General features: G+C 38.6%; 2 protein-coding genes across 3 annotated transcripts in view; one reads left to right on the forward strand and one right to left on the reverse strand.

The window, feature by feature from the left end:
- LOC108080285 (uncharacterized) overlaps nucleotides 1-26,108 on the forward strand; it is a 120,482-nt gene that overhangs the window by 91,551 nt on the left and 2,823 nt on the right. For both annotated transcript variants that reach the window (XM_017174950.3, XM_070288230.1), the window contains exon 3: nucleotides 22,667-24,812. In XM_017174950.3, coding sequence (XP_017030439.1) covers nucleotides 22,667-24,812 — 2,146 coding nt within the window. The remainder of the gene's footprint in view (nucleotides 1-22,666; nucleotides 24,813-26,108) is intronic.
- Setd3 (SET domain containing 3) overlaps nucleotides 12,699-26,108 on the reverse strand; it is a 77,070-nt gene continuing 63,660 nt past the window's right edge. The window contains exons 4-5 of the mRNA XM_017174959.3: nucleotides 14,129-14,395; nucleotides 12,699-14,074 (exon numbers count right to left, since the gene is read on the reverse strand). Coding sequence (XP_017030448.1) covers nucleotides 13,558-14,074; nucleotides 14,129-14,395 — 784 coding nt within the window. The 3' untranslated portion in view covers nucleotides 12,699-13,557. The remainder of the gene's footprint in view (nucleotides 14,075-14,128; nucleotides 14,396-26,108) is intronic.

Consider the following 26,108-nt stretch of genomic DNA (forward strand, 5'->3'; position numbering starts at 1 on the left):
AAAGCCATATTAATTAATTTATTTATGTTTTATTATGTTAAAAAATGTTCTCTGGCTTTTTAAACGCACTGGTCAACCCTTAATTGTATTTATTTTGTTTTATGTCATTTTATACTGGCCATTTTATAAAAACAAAATACCCAACATTTTGTATAATTATTATAATTTGTTTTTCTGCCCCAAAAGAAAGTCAGACAGACAGACAGATAGACAGACATGCCCCATGCTGAGCAGGGCATTATAATAACATGGCGCTTGCAACATTTAGCTCTATGGCACGTTTTTTTATGGCTTTTACTTTGCCTTTTGCCTTTAACACGATTTTAAATTGTGCTTGCAATTAAATATTTAAATTGTATTTTATATACATCCCCAACACTCCCGTATATATGTATATGTATGTATATGTGCTTTTTTCCAGAGTTCCAGAGTGCCAGAGTCCGCTTTAAGTGCGGTCAATTTTCAGTAATTTGTGTGCGGTTTTTATGCTTGCCCAGCTCAAAGCGCATTTAAATTATTCAGCGACCTGGCGAGAACACATTTACTGCTTGAGACATATTTGTGTGACCCACATTGTATGCAGAAATTTAAGGTTGTCCTGTCCTGTCCTGTCCTGTCCCTTTGCCGCTGAGGTTAAGCCAGAAACCGGAACAGGAAACGGAAACGGGAACGGAAATGGAGGGTGTGTGTGTGTTTCAGCGTGTGCCAGTGTGTGTGGGTTGGAATATATTTGAAATTTATCATTTGCGGTTGCATAATTGAAATATTAAATATTTATAATGTGACATTTACCTGGGCTTCAAAATACCGAGATCTGTCTTGTCTTGTCAACCGAAAAAGATTTATGGATATTAATTTTAATCATTTATTTATCAGGTTTAGTTGAGGCGCTAGGTAAAGGTATGTTTTTGAGGATATATTTTAACTTGTTTCTTAAAATATGTGATTAATATATTACATTTTAGGGAGTTGAGAGATTTTTTGTGCCTTTGAAAAGCGGTTTATTTATTTTTAGAAAGGTTTTATTTAAGCTTTATTAGAATTTTTAATTTTTTACAATTAAATTAAGTCTAACTTTATTTTCTATATTTATAACTTGCACTTTATAAATGATGTTTACTTCATTTTTTTAATTTTTCAAATAAAATATTTAAGAAAATAGTTGCTTAATTATAAAGAATACTCTTTAAGGATTATGTAATATTTATAATTAAATTATTAAACTATTTTTTAAATTATAGAAAATACAATTTTTAGCTAGTGACAACTTTTTTTGTTGCTAACTTTCTTTTATGCTAAAATACCCAAGGCAACCTTTCACTTGGTTTGACCTCCATGGTGGGGGGACACTCTCCTCATATGCAATTCAAATGAGAAGCCCGCCAAAGTAGGCCACAACTTGTCGTTTTTCGTGGAATATACATATATATATATATATTCCAGATATATATATATACAGATATATACATAAGAGTAATAGCAGCATTTTATATAACCCCGAAACATCAATATCAATCCATCCAATAATCGGACACTCGCTCATTTTAATAGTGGCCATCAATTTGTGACCCGCTGGGACAATAATTCTCGCTGAAAATTCAAACGATACATATTTCATAGCTCGGCGGGAATTGCAAATTAATCAATTATGCATTTTGCTAAAGCATTTAAACGCATTTAATAGAATGTATCAGGTTATGCACATAAATTAATTGATTTAATGTGTGCGGCAAGCGAATTAAAACACCGCAAACAAAGTGTGTGTGTGTGTGTAATGGGTAGGGTGTGCGGGTGTGTGTGTGTGTGTGTATTGCCTGTGTTTGTTTGTTTAAAGTGTGGTTTTTTTGCACAACCGTCTGGCAGCAGTTAATCAAAGGGCCGCCGCCGCCAGTCTGGTCGGGATTGGTTCCGTTTCGACGCTGGTCGCCATATTGCTTTTTCTGCTTTGACAAGCGGAAATGACAGTTGACGCCATTTTTGTTGCACTCGTTCAGCTGCTCATGCAACGATTATTTACGATTATTAACGATTACTTCCCATTGGCAGCCATTTATCCCAGATTTAACCTGCGAAAAAAGGGCTGAGAGTGTGTTTGTAAAGAGAACATTAATTGAGTCAACAAACTTGGAGTTTAATTAGGCTTTGGAAATGGAAACTAATTTTTTATAAGGGTGTTAATATTATTTTTAATTGATATTAATATTTATAAATACTTCTATATATATTTTAGACTTTAATTCGGCTTCGAAAATATAAAAAATATTATTTTTAATTGATATTAATATTTATAAATACTTTTTTAGATATTTTAGAGTTTAATTAGACTCTTAATAATATTTTTAATTGATATTAATATTTATAAAGACTTTTATATTTATTTTCGGGCTTTAATTTATTTTTAAACCTTGCCGTCTTTAGATTCTCGAGGTTTGAGCTATAAAAACTCGAAAAATATTGCAAATGTCAATTTTAAAAACTTGGTTCTTTCACAAAAATGATTTAAAAATAATAATTTAATGTTTTAAAACCAAAAGAAGAAAAAAACATATAATTTCTTTGATAGTATATATTTATTTATATTTATATTAATTTATTTAAAAAGAAGTAGACTTTAAAGGTTTAAAAATAATTATATTTTAAAGTAACCTTGTTTTCTTATATTTTAAATACTTTTTTGAAACTTTGCTATAAATGTCTAATTTTACCTTTAATGTTATTATATACATTTCATTTTTTCCTGTGTAGTCTTTATTTTATTTTTTTTTAGTCTGAAATAAATCGACGCATGTTGTCGCACAGAGGACTACAAAATACAGGAGAATGCGTAGCCACAGGGACACGTGGTTAGAGCCATGTTTGCTTTAATCCAGGCTTTGTTTCACCCCCAACCCCCATGACCAATCCTCCATGACTGTGTGTGTGTGTGTGTGCCGGCATGCCGCTTAAGCACTTAAGCGCATTTCCATAGATTTTAAGGCGATTTCATTTTCAACGCTCATTTGCATGCGTCGACCAATTGGCATTGTGTTGCTTATGCTCCTCTCGTTCTCGTCCTCAATCCTCGTCCGGTCCTCCCGTGTCCTGTGTGTCCTGCGCTCCTGTGGCTGTGTGCTGGTTGTATTAAGTTATGCTCTTTGTTGTTGTCAATTGATTGCATTTATTTGCACTCAACTTAAACGTTTCGGAATTGGCTTAGTTTGCATTTTGACATTGGCGAAAAGCCAAACTGCCAACACAAAATGCTGGAAAAATAAAATAAAAATGTATTTAATTGGTGTTACAACATTTTGGAATAACTTGTACAATTTGTGGATTTTGTTTTATGTTATTTTATTATTTTTTTTACTGTTTTCTTTGGTTTTTATTGATTGAAATTTCCGTAATAACTAGCTTCTCGATAAAAAAATTAAATTAAGCTTAGGTCAGTGTAGGTGGAGTTATTTAAGCCTTTTAAGCCTTTTATAAACCTTAAAAAAACAAAGCAAAAAACTTTCGAATTGAATTTAATGCACGTTTGGCTAAGTAATGGAATTTTTAAATTTTTTTTTTTTTAATTATCCAAAAACTGGTTTAACATATTCAATTTTTTTTCACTTCACTTCAAAAATTTTTATAAAATCATAGGCAAATTTTTTAATTAAATGTAGTACGCAGTTATTAACCTTAAAAAAACGAATTCAGAACAGCTTTCCAAATTAAATTTATTAAATGTTTGGCTTAGTTATGAATTTTTTAAATTTTATTTATTTAACAAAAAATTCTATAAAATTATAACTAAATGTTAAATGTTATACTTCAGCTTCTGAAAGTCTGCTCTCTTGCTTGTTTTCGTTTTGTTTCGCTTTTAAAGCGAAGACTGCACGCCTTCGCCTTGGCAGGAAGTGAGGGCGTGGCCGTGGGTCCCAACTATATGATTAAGTAGGGGCAATGGAGCGAAAATTGCTGCTGCTGCTGTAGCTGCTGCTGCTGTTGCAAGCAGCTCTTGCTGCATATTATTGCCTCGAAGGCCGCCTTCTGCCATAGAAACAGATGGTAATCTGCGTAAGTGGAAGTGCCAGCAGGTGTTGCACAAAATCAAAATGAACCAGAGCTAGCAGGGCTCTTAAATTTCAGACACTTTTCCATATTGATTTTGAGAGAAAATCGCAGGGGCTTTTCTTTTTAGCTTTTCTTACCAAATGCACTGGTTTTACTTGTGTATTTTAGAGATCTTTATGTCTTTTTATGATTTAAGCTAAGAAAATTCTTAAAAATTGTTAGTTGTATAGAAAAAATCAAAATATGAGCAGGGAAATATCATAATTTATAGCATTTCCTTGAATTTTCCTTTCATTTAAAAAAATGCTAAAAATAGTACATCTAATTTTAAATTCTGCATCAGAAATCTTTGGATATTTAGTATTTTTATACTATAATTTCAGTCAGAAGTTTGCAACGCAGTGAAGGAGACGTTTCCGACCCCATAAACCATATATATTCTTGATCAGCATCAACAGGGGAATATTTCTAGATATGTCAGGAAGAATTCGATTTTTTGGCCATTTTTGCAAAATTTTATAAGGGGTTACATCATTAAAATGTTTGATTTTGATGAAAAATTGAATTTTCAAAATTTTTAAATGAAGTATGCAGATTTATTAACTGTAGTAAATCTTGCACAGAACAGTTTTCCGATTTAAAATTAATGCTCTTTTGGCCGAGTTATGATATTTTTAATTTTAAAAAAGTCAAGAAATTTTTTAATATAAAAAATCCGATTTTATAACACAAAATAATATTTTTCTAAGTGAAGGAATCATTTCCGACCCCATAAACCATATATATTCTTGATCAGCATTCACATGCGAATCTTTCTAGACATGTCCGGAAGAAATCGATTTTTTGGCCATTTTTGCGAAATTTGATAAGGGGTAACATCATTAAAATTTGTGAAAATGGCCAAAAATTTTGATTTCTCAAAATTTTAAACTTGGTATGCAGTTTTTTTAAATTAAGAAAAACTAACACAAAACTGCTTTCCGAATCGAAATTAATGCATTTTTGGCTTAGTTATGATATATTTTAATTGTTACCTGCAAGGGTATACAAACTTTGGCTGGCCAAAGTTAGCTTTCTTTCTTGTTAAGTCTATATTTTTATTGGCAAAAAAAGACCTGTAATAGGTATATTTCCTTGATATATTCAAGGCTTTATTTCTGCTGCACTCCTCATGCATATTCCAAAGGAATCGCCTGAGTGGGAGAGTCCTGCTGCCACTGTCACTTTGTCCTAACAAGGTTAAGTTGAATGGAAACTAATTTGCATGGCACGTGACTGTACCCGCGAGCTGCTAGCGCCGCCAGAGTTGCCAGCGTCGTGTTTGTTTGCAATTAAGTCGGCCATTGTTGTCAACATTGTTGCATTGTTGCAAATGCCGCTGCCTAGGAAGCTGGGGAAACTGCGAGCGCTACTTATTTTATTTGCTAATTGCAACACTCAAGACGTTGCCAAGAGCAGCGGACGGCAAGTGCACGACAAGAAGCAGCAGACAACGTTAGATATATATATATATAAAGCTATATACTATATAGGAATATATATATATATATATAAATGTAAATGTATATAGAAAAATAGGAGGCCAAAGGCAGGGCAAACAAATTAAAAGTGACGCATTTTCCAAGTCCGTTTCCGCCAGCCTTCTTAGCTTATTTTCAGCCTTAGGCCGGGGTAATGGCAAAAGCAGAAGGGAAAATCATGACAGTTTTCCCGAGGACTCACCTGCATTTTTGCAAAGAAAATGCCAATCAAATGAATACCTTTAGATGGCCTTTCTTGTTGATAAATTTAAATTAAAGTAATTGAATTTAATAATATATATTATATTTCTATATTATATTTCTATATTAATTTATTATAACAGATGTTGGCTTTAAGGGTTTACAAATAATTCTATTTTGAAATAAATGATTAAAAAAAAAGTCCTTGGAATGCGTATTTCTAACGTTTTCTCGGAGGCCACCTGGCGGCTAAAAGGCTAAGACTATTGCATTGAAAACTGTTCCCAGTTTAAATTCAGCCCAAAAGATGCACCAAAAAATATTTTATTGCCTACTTTTTCGCGTTGCATCTTCTAAATATATTTTTTTCTGGCCTTTCTTGTTTATAAATTTAAATAAAAAATAAATGTTGTTAAGTTTACAAGTTCACCGAGTATTTTATTTATAATTAACCTTCGTTAGCTATACAATTTAGACATATACGCCGCCGCGCCACGCCGCCGCCGCCGCCGATTTTTGCCTTATTTGACGCGCCGCCGCCAAATTATGAAAATAACGGCGCGCCGCGGCGCGCCGCTGGTGCGGCATCGGCGCAGCTTCAGCGCGGCCTTCAGTGTCATTGTTCTTTATAAAACTTAAAAAAAAAAAAATAACTCATTAAAATGGCCTTTTTGCCTTATTTGACGCGCCGCCGCCGCCGGTTCTTTCTGACTACTACGCCGCCGCCGCCGAGTCATTTTGACCTCTACGCCGCCGCCGATGCCTTTAACCATCGGCGTAAACCTCTAATACAATTTCCCTTGCTTTGTATTTCCTAATCAATAGAAAATACATTTGTAAAAAGGATTTCCCCAGCCAAGGATCCTGGATCCTGGTAGTTAACCCCCTTAGCAGCGGGTAATCCGTTTTTCACATTCTCCAGTCACTTGCTTTTTGCATTTCAACGTTTTTTACACTCTCCAACTTGGCACTTGGCCTGCATCCACATCGCCTTCATCGTCATCTTTTGTGAGGTATGAGTTAAGCTGAAAACAAGAGCCACCCGCCCCCCATGCCGCCCCTGGGGGCGTGGCATTAACCCAAAAAGCCAGCCAAAGCCGGCGACGTTTGTTTTCCCCAGGACACTCGAGAGTTGAGTTGAGGCAAAAATTGCGAGGCGAAGAAAAGCCAGGCGGCTTAAGTGCTGCCTGGAAAAGCGAAGGAGAAAACTCATTGCAATACTTATTATTTTATTTGTTGTTTTATTTTATTTTTGTGAATGGAAAAGCGAGCAGTGTAAGCAGGGGCTTAATATAATAATTATTTAATGCAAGGACTTTGGCGGGTTTTAATGAAAAATTAATTTAATTTTTTTTTAGGAAATTTAAAGCATGATTGCATAGTTCCAAACATAATTGTTCGCTCAATAAACTCTATTTAAAAACATAAATTATTCAAGCCATCAATATTTATTGATACGTAAAAACAAACACACAATTAAGTGAAGCTATTTCTGCTGCTGGTTTAATTTATTTACAACTATCCCAGGTCCCAGGCCTTTTGCCGCACAAATGTATTTATATTGTCACGCTGTCAGCCCCGTTTTAACCAGAGATATATATGTTTATAACGAACTTTGAACTGATTTATGGCCAGCGAGCGTGCAACTGATATTTTCAATTTACTCCAAAGTCAATTACCTGTCAGAACTTCTATCGTTATCCACACTTTGCAGGCGATTAAGGCCACTGACAGTCTGTGCTGGGGATAAGTTTAAGCTGAGGGAGCCTGTAACTCACACACACATATCGATGGCAGGGCATAAAGGCCCTGACATCATGCATAATAAAGTCTAAGTCAAAGTACTATTATTTGAGCTCATTTTGGGGCCTCAATTAATAATGTCTTGAAGGGAGAGGGAGAGGGCGAGCTGCATAAACACATCCATAAATTGTTCAGCGCAATTACAATTCCGGCTGCTGCTGCTGCTCCTGCTTCCCCCCAAGGAGAATTGCTATATTTTGCTGTTAAATCTATAATGGGCACATTACGCAATCAAGCGACGCAGCTTCCCCCGGAAAAACATCCTTTGGGATCCGTTTGGCAGTGAGAGAGCGAGAGAGATTGACAGGTCCTGGCGGGGCATGGCTTCATCTGTTAACTGTGAGGGCTCTTTCTCTGCTCCTCAGAGCCCAGCCCGGCTCACTCTGATAAATTAACGAGAACGAGCCGCTTTTTCACAATATATACATATGACAGCTTCATAAATAATAAATTTTAATTAATTGAATGCCATTAAAGAAGGGATTCAAGCGCACCCTAAGCGCTTTAACTTTAACAACAAATAAAAAAGGGGTGAGTGCGAAATTCCTTGCTTAATTATTATTTAATTATTAAAGAAATATTTAATTTTTGTTTAATTTTTTAATTCAGAAAAATACAAATAAAATACCCGCCGAATTTTATGATTGAAATATTCGAAATGAGAGACGGAAACGGGAAACTGGTTCGCATCGATATCGCTTAGTCGCATTTATCGTTATCAATTGGCAGCGCCAGCTTTTCCTAATTGCCATCCAACAAATTTTGTTTTGTGTTGTCGCTTCCCAAAAAACACCACAGTGCCCCCCCCCCCCCTTAACAATTGTACAAAACGGCAGCCACAAACTTAAGCTGCTTAAAATGTACAATTGCAACATGGGTCATAAATATGATGGCCAAAGGGACAAGCTGAAACCAGCAAAAATATGGTAAGTATGCCTTTTTCTCCCAATATTTTTAATATAGCTAGGTGACCGTGGCTCAAGCTGGGCTCCCTTTTCCCCAGGATTTTCCCGCTTTTCCACACATGCACTCTGCCAGCGGCAATTGCTTGAGGAGGCGCTAATAATGGGTGCAGGTTGCCCTTGCGGAAACAGTGGGGCCAAAAGGATATTTATAAAAATAAAATGAAAATAAATAAAAAATAAAATAAAACATATTTAGAGTGTTTTCTATGGTCTAAAAAGATGTTGTGGTAAGTATTTTGGTTGATGGTAAGTACCTAAATTTTTGTAGATATTTTTTAGATTTTTCTAGATATTTTTTTTTTTGATTTTGAAAGATTTTTTTAGATTTATTTTAGATTTTTTAGATATTTTTAAAGATTTTTTTAGTTTTTTTTAAGATTTTTTTAGATTTTTTTCGATTTTTTTACATTTTTTTAGATTTTTTTAGTTTTTTTTTAGATTTTTTAAACATATTTTTGAAAATTAACGGCCAAACTCGAATTTAAATGTAACGTCCAGTTTCAGTGTGCCCAGGTGCATTTAGCAACATTTTAGACAGAAATTAACAATATGGTCACATCTGGTTTGAGTCTGTGCTTACTCCAAGATCAATGGTTCGAAACTTGGACTTTTTATAACAGTTTATACCAGTTTTCAGTTGCTTGCTGCTGGTTTCTGTTCGCCTGGTATCCCAGTTTGGGAAACGGCCAATTTGTATGGAAAATTTCAGAAATTTGGTTGGGCTGCTGTAGGGATGTTGTTGTAAAAAGGTTGTTGTTGCCATCAAGCTGTTGTTGTCGCCAACAAATAGGTATAAACGCATAAAATTAAATATAACAGTTTATACCAATTATTATTAAGTTTGCCCAAAACTTTTTATAACAGTTTATACCAGTTTTCAGTTGCTTGCTGCTGATTTCTGTTCGCCTGTTACCCCAGTTTGGAAAACGGCCAAATTGAATGAAAAATTTTGCTCACTTGCATCAGTGATGCTCATCTGGCTATATTTCAATATTGGGGGGTTTAATGGCAGTGATGCCCAAGTGCATCAGTGATGCTCATCTGGCTATATTTCAATATTGGGGGGTTTAATGGCAGTGATGCCCAAGTGCATCAGTGATGCTCATCTAGCTATTTTTTTTGCATTATTGGTAGAAAATGGCATCTATCTCACTAGTTGCCAGTGATGCTCATCTAGCTAATTTGCATTATTGGGATAAAATGGCATCGCACTAACTGCCAGTGATGCTCATCTAGCTATTTTGCATTATTGGGACAAAATGGCATCGCACTAACTGTCAGTGATGCTCATCTAGCTATTTTGCATTATTGGCACAAAGTGGCATCTCACTAACTGCCAGTGATGCTCATCTAGCTATTTTGCATTATTGGGACAAAATGGCATCGCACTAACTGTCAGTGATGCTCATCTAGCTATTTTGCATTATTGGGACAAAATGGCATCTCACTAACTGTCAGTGATGCTCATCTAGCTATTTTGCATTATTGGGACAAAATGGCATCTCACTAACTGCCAGTGATGCTCATCTAGCTATTTGCATTATTGGGACAAAATGGCATCGCACTAACTGTCAGTGATGCTCATCTAGCTATTTTGCATTATTGGGACAAAATGGCATCGCACTAACTGTCAGTGATGCTCATCTAGCTATTTTTCATTATTGGGACAAAATGGCATCTCGCTAACTGTCAGTGATGCTCATCTAGCTATTTTGCATTATTGGGACAAAATGGCATCTCACTAACTGCCAGTGATGCTCATCTAGCTATTTTGCATTATTGGGACAAAATGGCATCTCACTAACTGCCAGTGATGCTCATCTAGCTATTTGCATTATTGGGACAAAATGGCATCGCACTAACTGTCAGTGATGCTCGTCTAGCTATTTTGCATTATTGGGACAAAATGGCATCGCACTAACTGTCAGTGATGCAGTTTTGTTAAGCTTAGAAAAGGCAACTCAGAACAGCTTTCCGAATTGAATTTCATGCGTTTTTGGCCGAGTTATGAGGGTTTTTTATAAATTATAGGCATCTCACTAACTGCCAGTGATGCTCATCTAGCTATTTTCTCCCAGTATTGAAATATAGCTGAATATATAGATGAGCATCAGTCATGCACAGCCCAGTTTCTAGCCTCCCAATATTGCAATATAGCTAGATGAGCATCACTGATGCTAATGAGCATCACTAATGCTAGTGAGCAAAATTTTTCAAATTGGCCGTTTCCCAAACTGGGATACCAGGCGAACAGAAACCAGCAGCAAGCAACTGAAAACTGGTATAAACTGTTATAAAAAGTTTTGGGCAAAATTAATAATTGGTATAAACTGTTATATTTAATTTTATGCGTTTATATCTATTTGTTGCCGACAACAACAGCTTGATGGCAACAACAACCTTTTTACAACAACATCCCTATAGCAGCCCATCCAAATTTCTGAAATTTTCCATACAAATTGGCCGTTTCCCAAACTGGGATACCAGGCGAACAGAAACCAGCAGCAAGCAACTGAAAACTGGTATAAACTGTTATAAAAAGTCCAAGTTTCGAACCATTGAACTTGGAGTAAGCACAGACTCAAACCAGATGTGACCATATTGTTAATTTCTGTCTAAAATGTTGCTAAATGCACCTGGGCACACTGAAACTGGACGTTACATTTAAATTCGAGTTTGGCCGTTAATTTTCAAAAATATGTTTAAAAAATCTAAAAAAAACTTAAAAAAATCTTTAAAAAATCTAAAAAAAATCTTAAAAAATGTAAAAAATCTAAAAAAGTCTTTAAAAAAATCTAAAAAATCTAAAAAATAATCTTAAAAAATGTAAAAAATCTAAAAAAGTCGTTAAAAAAATCTAAAAAATCTAAAATAAATCTAAAAAATCTTTCAAAATCAAAAAAAAAAAATATCTAGAAAAATCTAAAAAATATCTACAAAAATTTAGGTACTTACCATCAACCAAAATACTTACCACAACATCTTTTTAGACCATAGAAAACACTCTAAATATGTTTTATTTTATTTTTTATTCATTTTCATTTTATTTTTATAAATATCCTTTTGGCCCCACTGCTTCCGCAAGGGCAACCTGCACCCATTATTAGCGCCTCCTCAAGCAATTGCCGCTGGCAGAGTGCATGTGTGGAAAAGCGGGAAAATCCTGGGAGCCCAGCTTGAGCCACGCTCACCTAGCTATATTAAAAATATTGGGAGAAAAAGGCATACTTACCATATTTTTGCTGGTTTCAGCTTGTCCCTTTGGCCATCACATTTATGACCCATGTTGCAATTGTACATTTTAAGCAGCTTAAGTTTGTGGCTGCCGTTTTGCACATGGTAATGGGGGGGGGGGGACCGTGGTGTTTTTTGGGGGCGACATTTGTCATTTGCTAATTGCTTGGACGAGAACAGAAAGCAAAATTTGTTGGATGGCAATTAGGAAAAGCTGGCGCTGCCAATCGATAACGATAAATGCGACTAAGCGATATCGATGCGACCCAGTTTCCCGTTTCCGTCTCTCATTTCGAATATGTATTTCGAATATTTCAATCAACTGGCCAAACATCGTTCCTCTCTCCTGCTCCGCCTGCTCTTTGGCAATCACTTTTCCGACGAGCGTGAAAATTGAGTGCTAGCTCTGTGGGAAATGTGGAAAGGCGGGGGGGAGGGACGACGCGAATTGTGAATACGGAAAATAGCTATTCGAGTGTCAAATCAAATGTCAGGAGGAGGCAATGCCGGCGGCGGTTGTGGAGGCGGAGGCTTTCGAACCATTTTAATGACATTTTCGAAAGTGTTTCCCCTACGTAGTTTTCCCCCCTTGACTTTTCCCACCCACCGAGTATCATCAACACAACATCGTAACCGGCATCATCATCATCATTGTCGCCATCGGCAGAATCAAAATCGCGGGGGAGCCCAGCGCCTGCCAACGCGTCCCCATAATTAACACCACTTGGAGCAGCAATTTGGAGTGCATTGTTGTCGTTCTCGGGTTCAATCCTGCCAGCGCCATCCTTCGATTCCCCCAACGCAACCAGGGATGGCTGCGTGTTTTGCCTGGCAGCTTGGTTCCTTTATATTACTATTTATTTATTTTTGAAAAATAATTAAAACATTTCTTATAGATTAAAGATTGATTTGAAGAGATGAAAAGGATTTGGTTTAGGATTTGTAATCCTGTCAAGGGCATTATTCTTGTATTTCCGTTTCCTCTCGTGAGCAGCTCTCTCGGTCTCTCTTCCTCGACTCACGCTTGATCTCTGACACACGCACACAATCGAAATATTCTACATATACAGACAATGGCCAAAAGGCATTCGCCAGCACAAGGGGGGTGGGGGCAATGGAGTGGGTGACTGTGTATGTGTGTGTGCGGGGCGATTGGTTTTACAAATTGATTGGTTTTTGAGGCTCTCACAGCTGGGCAAGTCAATTAGTTATTGGCAATTAAATGAATCTAAGTGACAAACGCCCAAGCCCTTGGTAATAATACCGCAAATCGGATTTATTTTACCAATTTTAAGACAGATCAAAAGGCAAAGGAAATTAGGAAAAGCTGCATTTTTCTTTAAAGAATAATTTATTTTAATCCTTTTTGCTTTGTTGACTTCATTTATAAATTTTTCAAAAATATTTCAACTGGTTATTATAAGTAATAAAATTATAAAAATATAAACAAACATTAAACAATTAAGCGGCTTAAAAAAAAAGTAGAAGAAAACTTAAAATAAGGGACAAAACTAGACGTACACAGTTTTTTAACTGAATATCAAGAGTATATATCAAATATATATATAAAAACTGATGAGGTCTTGGCTTCCTTTTGGTTTTCAACTGCAAAAAACTCACGACTAAAAGATCGGTTTAAATAATTTAACTAAAGATTATGAATCTTACATAAAAAAAAAGAAAAAAAAATCAAGTTTAAAGCTAATTTCTAGACTGAACTATGGCCACTTGAATTGTGCTTCTTTTGGGGGGGTTAAAGGGGTAGGCAAAGGGGAAGGGGAGTAATGAAATCCCTTTCATACCTTGCAATGCTCCTGAGCATATTGTAGAGCTCCCGCCAGGATGCTCCTCTCCAGGCGGCGATACTCCAACAGCATCAGGTCAATCTCGTGACCAGCCGCTGCCTCGCCCGCAGCCTCCTTAATCTTCAGCTGCGACAGCAGCTCCACCTCGTCGGCCTCCTTTAAAGTGACCTCAAAGACGCCCAGGAGCAGCTTCAAACGCTGATACAGATACTGCCAGGTGCGCGTCTCATGGTCCGTCTCCAAAGCACAGTCAATGTGCAGCAGATCCCCAGCCCGCTCCAAATCGCTGTGCCAGTGATCCAGCTGCTCGGCACTCATGTTGAAGACCCGGACGAAGGCCAGCAGTTCGCCGGATATAAAATCCGGAGCGGGCAGCACACGCAGCTCCGCCTTGCGATCGATATTCAGCTTGGCCAGGATGCGGGCACGCTGCTCCGCCAGCGGATCTGTGGGACTCAAACCCAAGCGGATCTTCACATAATCCTTGCGGTTGTTCAGGTCCACAAAGCTAGCGAGGGAAATGGTTTATTTAAATTTATATTAAATATTTTTTAAGGCTCACCCATTGTGCACGAGAAGATCGGCATTGGAACGATCTCCGTAGTAGATAAAGAACTGCTCGCCCGCCTTGAACTCCTCCTGGGCGGTACAGTCCATCTGACGCGTTCCGCTGTCATAGAAGGAGGTGATCTTGCCCGGCCTGTGATTGGCCATATCCCAGTACGGAATCAGGGCCGATATGGGCAGCTGGTTCAGCTCCGCCTCGTCGATGGCCTGCATTTCGCGGGGCACTAGATTCTGGCGGGTCATTACCGTGGAGACGGCCCACCTGGAAATATAAATAAATAATATATAATGATAATAAAATACAATTAAGTAATAATATAAATAAACTGTATTTATATTTATTAGAAAATATATATAAATTATATTAAATAAATAAATTAATTAATAATAATACCTCAAATAAAAACGATTTAAAAATTGAAATATTTCCGATCTCCTTGAAGGGTTTTACTATTTTTTTTAGTGAAGGACTCATTTCCGACCCCCTAAACCATATATATTCTTGATCAGCATTAACAGGCCAATCGTTCTAGACATGTTTGGAAGAAAAAAAAAAATTTCAATTTTTTTCAAAATTTGATAAGGGGTACCATCATTAAAATTTGCAAAAATGGCCAAAATTTTCGATTTTAAATTCGGTATGCAGTTTTGTTCAGCTATTAAAAACTAGCATAAAACTGCTTTCCGAATTGAATTTGAGGCTTTTTTGGCTTAGTTAGGGAATTTTTAAACTTTGTTTTGTACAAAAAATTGGCATATAAAAATAATGATAAATATCGATTTGAAAAATGCATTTATTTTAGGTCTTCTTGAGGGCCTAAAATCCCAAACAAGCCGGATAATAATAATAAATAATATTAATAAAAATAATAATAAATGATAATAATATTAAATAACAATAATAATCAATAACTTCATAAAAACTAACAAATTAATTCTTTCGAATTCAAAATTAATACATTTTTGGCTTAGCTGCCCTGTTGCATTTTTATGAATTTATTTATTAAATAAATTTCAGACAAGTTATACTCTATTTTAACCATATTATCAAATAATTAATAATAATATGTGCCTGGTATTGCTCTGCCGCAAGTAACCAGTACCTACTCGTCCGTCCCTATGCTCTTTTTTAAAGCTTTTCTATTTTTTGGCTTCTTTTTCTGCGCTTTGCTGCGGTTGCTGATGCTGCTGCCTGCTGCCTGACCACAAAGAAAACTTTTTCATTTAATTGTGCATAAATTTTTCAATTTAATTATGAAAAGCAGCAACTTGTTTGAAGTGGTTAAGAGCGGGGCGTGGGGCTGAAGGGGAATTCGCCACTCACTTTGTTAGAAATCACCATGAACAAGAAGCAGCAAAAGCAGCAATAGAAAGCTTCAAGTTTTTCACTTTTTCCTCTGTTAGCTATATATATATATATATTTATTTCTGGTTACTGGAATTACCAAAAAATAAATAAAATAACAAGAACTCAAGGAAAGTCCAAGGGGGAAAAGTTTTCAACTTTTTGGGAAGCCTTTGTATTGGCTGTTATGTCTTTCCTGCTAAAAAAAAGTTGCCCAGAATATTTTTTTCTATTAAAAGTAATAAGTGCCAGTGTTGGAGAAGGCACTAGGGTGTTAACGGGACTGTACCTTGGCCAAAAAGTTAATGTATATTTAATATTTTCTCTCTTTTTATTTGGCATTTTGCCTTATTTGTTTTTTATTAAATAGTTCGAAGAGAAAATTAATTTAAATAAGAAAAAGCAAACTGGAATCCGCGGCAACTGTACCAATTTTGTAGAAATTTTTATATTTTTCGATTGTATTAATAATGGCAACTGTACCTATTCTGTAAGGATTTTAAAGTAGCTATCGATAGTATTTATTTTCCCAGTTTAACATTACTCTTTCTTGCTTAGTTTTTTGTTGTTTTTTCAACACAACACAAACCAACTGTCACACTTTTGCTAGCTGCAGTTGAGGCAACTGTACTTGATCTATTTATCGATTCCAATTGACATTAATCGATGGGAATCATACAAAAATCAAGAAAAAGGGAAACTGCCAACCGGCAACTGGCAACTGGCAACCCTTTTTGAAGGCCAACCCAACGTCAATGTCGGCTGCCTTTGACAGCCATAAAGGGATGCCAAACCGAAGCCATGTCGCCATGTGTGTGTGTGTGTGCGTGCATTGCATCTCACCTGTCACCTGCCCGGAAGTGAGTGCCAGCCAGACGGATTTAATGAACTCTTCGTCTTGGGGGCTGACACTTTCAAGTGACTCTCGCATTCCAAACACACGCCCCGACCCGGCCCCAACTCAGTGGTTTTCCGTGTGACCTGTAGCTGGGCAAACTTTGCCCTGTCATTACATGTCACAAAAATAATATCCTTTGGAATATTCGAGCCTTTGAGAGGATGCCGAAAAATGCCATACACAGAGAGAAAATGTGATGTTCAAATATGATAATACAAGTAATTTGTCATCATTTAATCATACGACTAGCTTTTCTTTGGATTTAAATTTCTTTTGTTTCCTTGATGTCTGATTTATATCCTGGACAAGTTGAGACTCTTACCGATACAAATCCGATTGCCCTGGCTCTCTCTCTTATGTCTCTTTTATTTCCTTCGGCTGTCTTGTGTCGTCTTTATTATGCATGCATACTCGTAGCTGGTCCTTCGTCCTGTGTGTCCTGCATTCCTTTGCCAATTCAGCAGGAAAAACCAGCAGAAACTTAGGCCAAATTGAAAACGGGACCAAAACAGGGGGGAAAAAAAAAAACAAACAGAGACACTACAGATGAGAGAGAGAAGGCGATAGAGAGGGAGACAGAGAAGGAGATAGAGGGGGAGAAAGAGAAAGAGAGTTGTCACGGCAAATGACGTGAGAGAAATGCGTGTAATGGTCGGGGGCTGCATTCTCGAATTTCCTCGATTTTCCCTACAACTACTACTATTCGATTTTCCGGGACTTATGCAAGGATTTTTTATTGTTCTCTATTTTCCTTTTTTTTTTTTTCTATTTGTATTTTTCAATGATTGCCTTCGTGTTCCTTATTGTTTTCTGCATTGTTTGTGAGTTTTTTATTGAATTATCCTTTAGGCATTTTATGAGATATTTAGCCTGGCTTCTGGATTATCCTCTGGCTGGCTTTTCCGGTTAATTATTTCTGCTTCCGAGGACGTACATACGTATGTTTGTGGGTCAAAGGTAAAACCGCAAAGTGCTCTAATGGAAGGATGCCCAATCTGCATTAGTCTGATTAGATTGACGATGACGATGAGGAGGATGATGATGATGATGTGATGCTGGGTTATGGCAGTTAATCAAAGGAAAACATCCTTTACAGCACACATACACACTCTTCTATATATTATTCATACTGCTGGCAGGATATGCACTCCGGCCTGCATCTTTATCTCTTTATCCTGAAAATTAATTACGTAAAGACAAAAGGATACCGGAAACGGATACCCCAAGCATTCGCCCTATAAACTTAATCCGCAAGCCGCCTTCTTTCTTTGTCTTTTAAGCTTTAAGCCTCCGAGGGAATTCTTATAAAGTTAATTAATATTAAATAAAATTAATAAACACCCACAGATGAGGCGCCTTCTCCCCGCAGACCTCCTGGACCCTTGTTTTTTCCTCAATAAATAACAGACATTTGATTAGATGTCAATAATCCAAAATGAGCTTGGCTTTTTCCATACACCCACACACTCTCACACATCTTGAAAGTCAATAAGGATTTGGCAAAGAGCTGGCCAAATATTTATAGATTCCATCAATCAGTTGGTAGCGGCGGTGGCTAAGGCGGGCTCATCCATCAACATTCCACTCACAAGTGCAAAAACATGCAAGAAAGCCTGTTTGATACACTTGGGAAAATTATATATATTATATATTATATTTTATATATCAATAAAATTCCCAAAAATATGTTTCAAGGCTAGAAAGACATGTCTGTTAATGCTGATCAAGAATATATATGGTTTGTGAGGTAGGAAATGACTCCTTTCTTGACTAAAATCGTAATACCCTTCAAGAAGATCGATTTTTATCGATATTTTCAAATGATAATTTTCTGGACAAATCAAAGTTTAAAAATATTATAAAAAATCAACAAAAGCCTCAAATTCAATTCGGAAAGCAGTTTTATGCTAGTTTTTAATAGCTTAACAAAACTGCATACCGAATTTAAAATCGAAAATTTTGGCCATTTTTGCAAATTTTAATGATGGTACCCCTTATCAAATTTTGGAAAAAATTAAAAAAAAAAATTTTTTCTTCCGAAAATGTCTAGAAATATTCGCCTGTGAATGCTGATCAAGAATATGTCGGCGAGTTGGTTGCTAAGTGCAAATTTGGAAAGCTTGTTGCTATGGCAACAGAGTTATTCGGCATGCTCAGGTATTGGTAGCCCTGTAGGTGTCGCTGGCGCGCAGGCGCAATGACAGTTGAGTCGGTAACAGGAGTGTTACTGAGTGAGGTCTGTTCGTCTGTCGCAACAATAGGAGAGAATGAGAGAGACAGCTTGAGATTGTCTAGGAATGACATCTGAGTGAAAAGTAAGAAAAGGTGAAAGGGCCACAGGAAAAGTGGCGTGATGACAGATTCGATTTGACTGCGCAGGCGAACAGAACTCGCTGGCTCGACTACGGTTAAATTAAATAACGGATATCTCCGACATCAGAAGTGGGATTCACCATAGCCTCGCGGGCATTCTGATAAAGTGATTTTCGGTCGATATTAAATTCAGTGGCGCATCGAAGGCTTGCGCAGCCGCGTGGTGCGAGACACCGGAGTCGTGATAGGCAGTCAAATGCACTGGTCGCGTGTTGAGCCGGACGGTTGCAAGTGTCATCAGTGTCGGCCAGAAAATTTGGGGAAGAATGGAAGACAACAACAACAGCACACTGGCGGAACTGCGGCTGAAGTGCGGAGAGCTGGAGTGACGCACTTCAGGCGTGATAACGGTGGTCACATTGCATCTGTGTGCACGAGATGGGTATCAGCGGCTGCGAGCGGCAGCATCAGCTGCATGTAGAAGCGAGTTGATTTGTGTGATTCAACAGTGACAGTATCGGGTGAGCCCTTTCCAATTATTCTTTGATTTGGGAGCTGAATTGGCTAAAAGATGGGAATAGAGATGTGTTTGATTGCAGTGTTGTTTGCACATCTGCCTTCCCATTGGCGAGCCCTGTGCTACGATAGGTTGTGCTTAGACTATCGGAAGCAATATTCGAAAATGGTTTCGGACAGTGGCCTTTGCCGCTTATGTCAGACCCTGTGAAGGAAAAATGTTTCTGTTGAAAAATAATTAATTTAAAAAAATTACGAGTTGCCGTCTGTTTGGTCTGCCGTGCCGTTTGGTTTGAAGAGTGCATCTTCTACCTTCATCATGCAATTGTTAAGGCGTTTGGAATTTATCATGATTATTTGCGATAGTTTACATAGATGCATGTTAATCATGGCAAACTCGGAAGAAAAGGCTTTCCGAAGGCTGAAGGTTGTATTAAATGTGTTGACTGTACCAGAGTTGCCATTTAACGTTACCAAATGTGGGTTTCTTGAACCTACTACGCAGTATCTGAGCTATGAGGTGTGCGGTGGAGAAATCAGACCCAATTCCTAGAAAATCCTTACGTTAAAGGTCCGTCCTTTTAATCGGTGCAATTAAGAGACCGTCGTAAGACCATTTATTGAATTGGTGCCTTATTTTCAAAAACGTGTGCCTCGATTTTCTCAGATCATGAGACAGATTCTTCGGCTTCAAGTATCTTTAAGTGAAATGACGATATTCAGAAATTGGAACGAACGTTTTTAATATTATTACAAATGAGCCTGTAATCGTTATTTGTGGGTTCGAAACATCTGATCAAATTTGAAACAGATATAAGCTCTTGTGGATATGGTCCAATGCTAATACACCTAATTAATGGAGACCCTTATGTTGGTGGATATATTGGTAGAACTATGTGTCTTGTGGAGTCCAAGTAGCCTTTGTATGAATTGGAAATATTGGTTGGCGTGCAATTATTCTGACATTTTTGGCATTGTTTGCTCAGATGAGAGTTTGTAGTCTATACTTATTGCAGATGTAATCATTTCTAAACAAAAAAAAAAAATTAACTGAAGTGCATCATAGAGTAGAGGAAGAGAAAGCGCAAGGCAATTGTGGAATTCTTTTTGTGTCCAGAATTCACATGACTGATTTAACTCCGATAAATAAAAATAAATTGACAGAAAAACGTCTGAACTTAGAATGGAAATCTCAAATGACCGACTGATCAACTTCAGGATTCAGGATTTATTGGTATAGTTTATAAACAACTAAAAATAATTGAAATTAACTTGAGTTACGAAGAGGGATTTTAAAGAATACAGAGAGGTGTGAGGCAATGTTATCTGCCAGTAGTGTCCCTTAAATTTTGTTGGATAGTTATTAATCAAGGTTATAAATCCGTTATGTGTTTGGATTGGAAAAAATAGACTCAGCAATATTTATCAGAATTGTTGGAAATGACTAAGTTTAAAGATTGTTGAAAATTGTATCATGTGTAAAGTTGTAAAGTAGTCATCTGGCTGGATACCAGGACCGCAGAGGTGATGGGAAGATGCTCTTGGCGGGGTGCAACTTGCGGCGAACTGCACAGTTAGTAGTGCAACCAATGCAAGCCCTTAAGAGATGCCAATCGGACCCACCCTTTGGGCTTGATACCACCACATGACACAGAGAAAAGTATAAAGAAAGAGAAATTTAAAGTTACGTTATGCCGGTTCGGTAAAATTATGGAAGTAAGAGCACAATTTTGTTAAGGCAAGATTAACTTAAAATGGATAAATTGGAAATTGAAATTGTTACGAATGAGAGAGAGGAGAAAGAAAGAGATAAAGAAATGAAGATGGAAATCGGTACATTTTAAAATCCTTAACAAGCAAAAGAACTTATAAGTATGCGCATGAGTTTTTGAGGGCATTGCCAAATAGACAAATAAGCAATCACGTTGATTGATAAAGATTTAGACGACTCAAGTGGAGATGCGTCTGATTCCCATGTGGGGAATGATGATATGGATGGCACGGTTGATGCCTTGGAATCCCAAGAGGGGATATAAAGACCGCACCATAACAGAAGGAATTGTTATGGCGGGGGTCAGTGGAGACCGCACCATAACAGAAGGAATTGTTATGGCGGGGGTCAGTGGAGACCGCACCATAACAGAAGGAATTGTTATGGCGGGGGTCAGTATGTGGGTGTAAAAGGAAATACACCAGTTGATAAAGCTATGTAATTAGAGAAGTCTGAATTGTAAATTATGATTAAAATGAAGATGTAATTTGTTATGTTATCATGAAACCAAGATGCTTATTTTGTCTAAATGCCTCAATACTTATGTTTAGAAAATTAATGAAATGTTTGTTGACAATAAAATGTAACGAGTACCGAAATTTTAGAATACTGTGATTTAAAGTTAACACACGAGGACGTGTGATTTGTCAGGAAGGCCGTGTCGGATCACATGAAACGGGGCCTACTTTATTCCTATGGTCAGAATATGTGAAGCGGAGCCTTTTGAAATACGAAAAGAGCTTGTACTCTATGGTTTCGAAAGGTTATCCTGCCAAACTAACATTTGAAGACACTAGAAGTGTAAGCGAGAGATCGCCGACTGAGGCACTCGTTGGTGGAATCATTTATAAGGCTGTGAGGGTCCAGAGAGACCGTGACGCAAGAGGTGCGTGTGAGCGTTGCAAAGTGTGCAGCAAGAGCCTGTATAAATTGATGAAGAGATGTTGAGTAAGAGTTGTGGTACGAGCAGAGAAAGAAGATACAGATTTGGTACGAGAGGAGAATGAAGTGGCGAGAAGAAATAAAAGTAAAGCTTATTTGACATGAATAAAACAGATAAAATGAAATGTTAAGTTGAGACCAAAGAGAGAAAAAAGAGAGAATGATAAATGACAGTTATGTTTAGAGCTATTAGAAGACACGTCACGCGAGGACGCGTGAATTGTCAGGATGGCCGTGTCGGCGAGTTGGTTGCTAAGTGCAAATTTGGAAAGCTTGTTGCTATGGCAACAGAGTTATTCGGCATGCTCAGGTATTGGTAGCCCTGTAGGTGTCGCTGGCGCGCAGGCGCAATGACAGTTGAGTCGGTAACAGGAGTGTTACTGAGTGAGGTCTGTTCGTCTGTCGCAACAATAGGAGAGAATGAGAGAGACAGCTTGAGATTGTCTAGGAATGACATCTGAGTGAAAAGTAAGAAAAGGTGAAAGGGCCACAGGAAAAGTGGCGTGATGACAGATTCGATTTGACTGCGCAGGCGAACAGAACTCGCTGGCTCGACTACGGTTAAATTAAATAACGGATATCTCCGACAAATATATATGGTTTATGGGGTCGGTAGCGGGTCCTTCATTGCTTTTGAGGATTCTAAATGAAATTATAATACTTTTTAGGGGTATAAACATTTTAAAATATATTAAGTCTTTCTCTCAGTGTCTAACAAACCCTCCTCTCTTTCTCTCTTCCCTGGCAGCTCCTTCAAACGGGTGTCTCCCTGATTGTGGACGATGGCAAGGGATCTGGTGATGGCAATGGCAGCGGAAGTGCAAGTGGAAGTGGAAGTGGAACCAACCGTCGACGCATTGCCCAGCTGGGTGCACGCAAACGGAAGCGTCGCCCTCAACTTCCGCTGGCCACCATGGGCGCCAACGAAGAGGACTCCGCCGATTCCAGTTCCAATTCCGGCTCCGGCTCTGCTTACTGGCGCGGCCATGTCGAGGATGATGCAGATGCCCTGCGGCGACGCAAGCAACCGCTGGTGAGGGAACCCATGGCGGCCCTAGAGCGTGATCGAGAGAAGCAGCGCCAGCGAGTGGCAGAGCCCACGGATGCCACGGCCCAGGCAACCAGCAGCAAGGCCTACCGTCGTCCCTATGGCCAGGCCAAGAAAGAACCCACACCCACAGTCCTAACCGAGCCGGTGGTGGCCACCAAGACATCGGTGGATCTAAAGAATATCCTCAAGAATTCCGGTGGCCTGAGTCTCAGCGAGATTCTGCAGCAAAAGAACCTCTCCCTGGATGATCTCCTCAAGGGCAAGCAGAATGCTTTGCTGGCTTTGCAGACCACAGCGGTGGCACCCGCCTCCACATACTCCTCGCCAGCGGAGACCTCCTCCTCCTCCTCCGCCGTGGGCTACCGAAAGTCACCCATACAGCTGAATAAGCAGGGTGTACGGCGATTGCCAGCAGCCTATACCACCACCTCCACCAGCTCTGGGAATGAGGAGGAGAAGAACAAGGGGAAATATACCAGCGCTTTGCAGCGCTTGAAGCTCTTTGGCAGCTCTTCGCGGGAGAGCAGCACCACAAGACGCAGCTCTAGCAGCACCACCACAGTTCCCACTAGCAGCAGCAGCAGCATCAGCACTTCAACCACCACTCGAGTGCCGCTCTACAAGAAGAGACAGCATCTAAGGTCCACTTTAAAGCCACCAGGACTCTTTAAGGTCATGGTGAGCACTCCTACGACAACGACGGCGGCGGCAAGCACCACTCAGGAGGCGGAGACCAGCACAGTTTACTCCACAACCACGGCGGCTAGTAGTCAGGAGCAGAGCGAGGAGGAGAACGAAGAGCAGGATAAGGAGCAGGAGCAGGAAAAGGAGCAGGACCAGCAACAGGCAGAGGAACAGCCAGAGCAGGATCAGGATCAGGAGCAAGAGCCAGAGGAAGGCAATTCCCAGCAAGAGCCAGACGAAGAGCCCGAAGAGCAGGCGGATTCTGGGGAGAGCAGTTCTCCAACGGAGGCACCTTCAGCTTCTCCCGCTCCATCTCCTTCATCCTCACCCTCACCTTCACCCTCTCCTTCACCTTCACCTTCTCACCCTCTTCCTCCTGGCGGCAATCCCCGCTATCGCCTGCGCAACTCCAGCATCAAGGAGCAGAACCAGAAGCGTCTAAAGGACAACTTTATAGGTCACTACGATCGCAATGTGTTGGACAGTGTGGAGGAGCTGGAACAGCCCAGCTCCACAGCAGCAGCTACACCAGGAAGAGAATCTCCTGTAAATCGAAGCAGCGAGGAGATCAACGATGGCGACGATGAGCTAGAGAACTTTTTTGATGAAGTTGAGAGTCACACGCATCACACCCGTGTCCCGGCACCTCCAGCTTCTCCGCCTGCTCCCTCTGCCATTGCTCCAGCACCCTCTGCCTCCTCTGGCTCCTTTGAGCCACCTTCACCAGCTTTTCCCTTGCCTGGCAAACCACCACAGCAACTCAACATCATTGACGATGTGGACGATCGCACCGATCTCCTGGAGCTCATCGAGGATCGACGTTCGGGCAATCGCTTGTTCAAGGTTCTGGAGCAACGCAACATGACTTTGGAGGAGCTAATCGAGCATCGAAAGCGTGGGTCTAGCCAGCTTCATCTGTCCACCATTGTGAGCGGCGGCGATGAGCACTCGCGGCTGTATCCCGGGCAGAAGGTGCTGCTGCAGGACAACATGGACATTGTCACCGCCTTTGAGAATTTCCCACACTTCAATCTGATGGACCTGAAGAGCGTCAAGCCCGACGAGATAAAGACGGACTCGCAGGGCTCCAGCTACTTCACCTCCATCATTGACATTGAGCCCAATGACGAAGTGGTCAAGCCATCGAGCGGGAATCGAGGTATAACGGCCTTGCTGCTGCGCCAACAGCGCCAGCGTCAGCAGAGATCCAGGGGGGCGGGAATGGTAGTGGCAAAGGCAGGGGCAGGAGCAGTGGCAAGAGCAGGTGCAAGAGCAGTGGCAGGTGCAGGAGCAGGTGCAGGTGCAGGAGCAGTGGCAGGAGCAGGGGAGTTAGGTTCAGGTCAAGGAGCGGGTCAAAGAGCAGGGTCCAAACCCTTGAAAAAACTCTAGACCCAAACTTTAAATAATCTTCATACACTTGAATAAGTACTAGGCAATACAACTGAACAAACACTATTTAATGCCCAACTCTGCTAGCACATTTTTTCACTTTTTAAGGAACATTTAAATGGTAAAAATTCGGAATTAGAATAAACATAAATTTAATCAATTGCTCAATATTTTTTGGCATCTTGAAAAAAACATTCTAATCGATATTTTTATATGATAATTTTATTTTTTGACAAAGCAAAGTTTAAAATATTTATAACGAAGCTAAAAAAGCATCAAACTCAATTCGGAAAATTCTAAAATTAATAAATGTAATACATTTAAAATTAAAGAAATCATAATTAAGTTAAAAATGAAAAGAATTTCATATGGAAAATATTTCTGAGTTAGTTTTGATTAATAATATTAAATCTGCATACTGAATAAAGTTTTTTTTTTTATTTTATTATTATTATTTATTTTTTTATATTTTAATTTTAATTTTTCATAATTTTTAAAAGTGTTAAAAAAATTTTTTTTTTATCATTTTTGTGAAAAATTAAAATTTTTAAAATTTATAACTAAGCCGAAAATGCTTTAAATTCACTTCGGAAAACAGTTCTATGCTAGTTTTTAATAGCTTAACAAAAATGCATACCGAATAAGAAATCGAAAATTTTGGCCATTATTGCAAATTTTAATGATGGTACCCCTTATCAAATTTTGAAAAAAATTGAAATTTTTTTTTTCTTCCAAAAATGTCTAGAAAGATTCGCCTGTTCATGCTGATCAAGAAGATATATGGTTTAGGGGGTCGAAAATGACTTCTTCACTCTTTTTCAAGCTTCTGATTGAAGTTATAATGCCCAGAAAGCGTTAAAAAGAATTGCCAAATTATAGTCTTCGCCCTAAACGCTATATACAAAGTCAATCTTAAATATATCATTCAAAAAGTATTATATGACAATATAAGTGAGAAACCAGAAACCCTTAACATTCGTTTCTTAAAAATGCGTAAAAATGTGCTACCAGAATTAGGCAATGACCTACGACGAACCCTACTCTTTCTTCTCTTACCTCTACACTT

The sequence above is a fragment of the Drosophila kikkawai genome, chromosome X (assembly GCF_030179895.1).
Source record: "Drosophila kikkawai strain 14028-0561.14 chromosome X, DkikHiC1v2, whole genome shotgun sequence".
Taxonomy (NCBI): Eukaryota; Metazoa; Arthropoda; class Insecta; order Diptera; family Drosophilidae; genus Drosophila; species Drosophila kikkawai.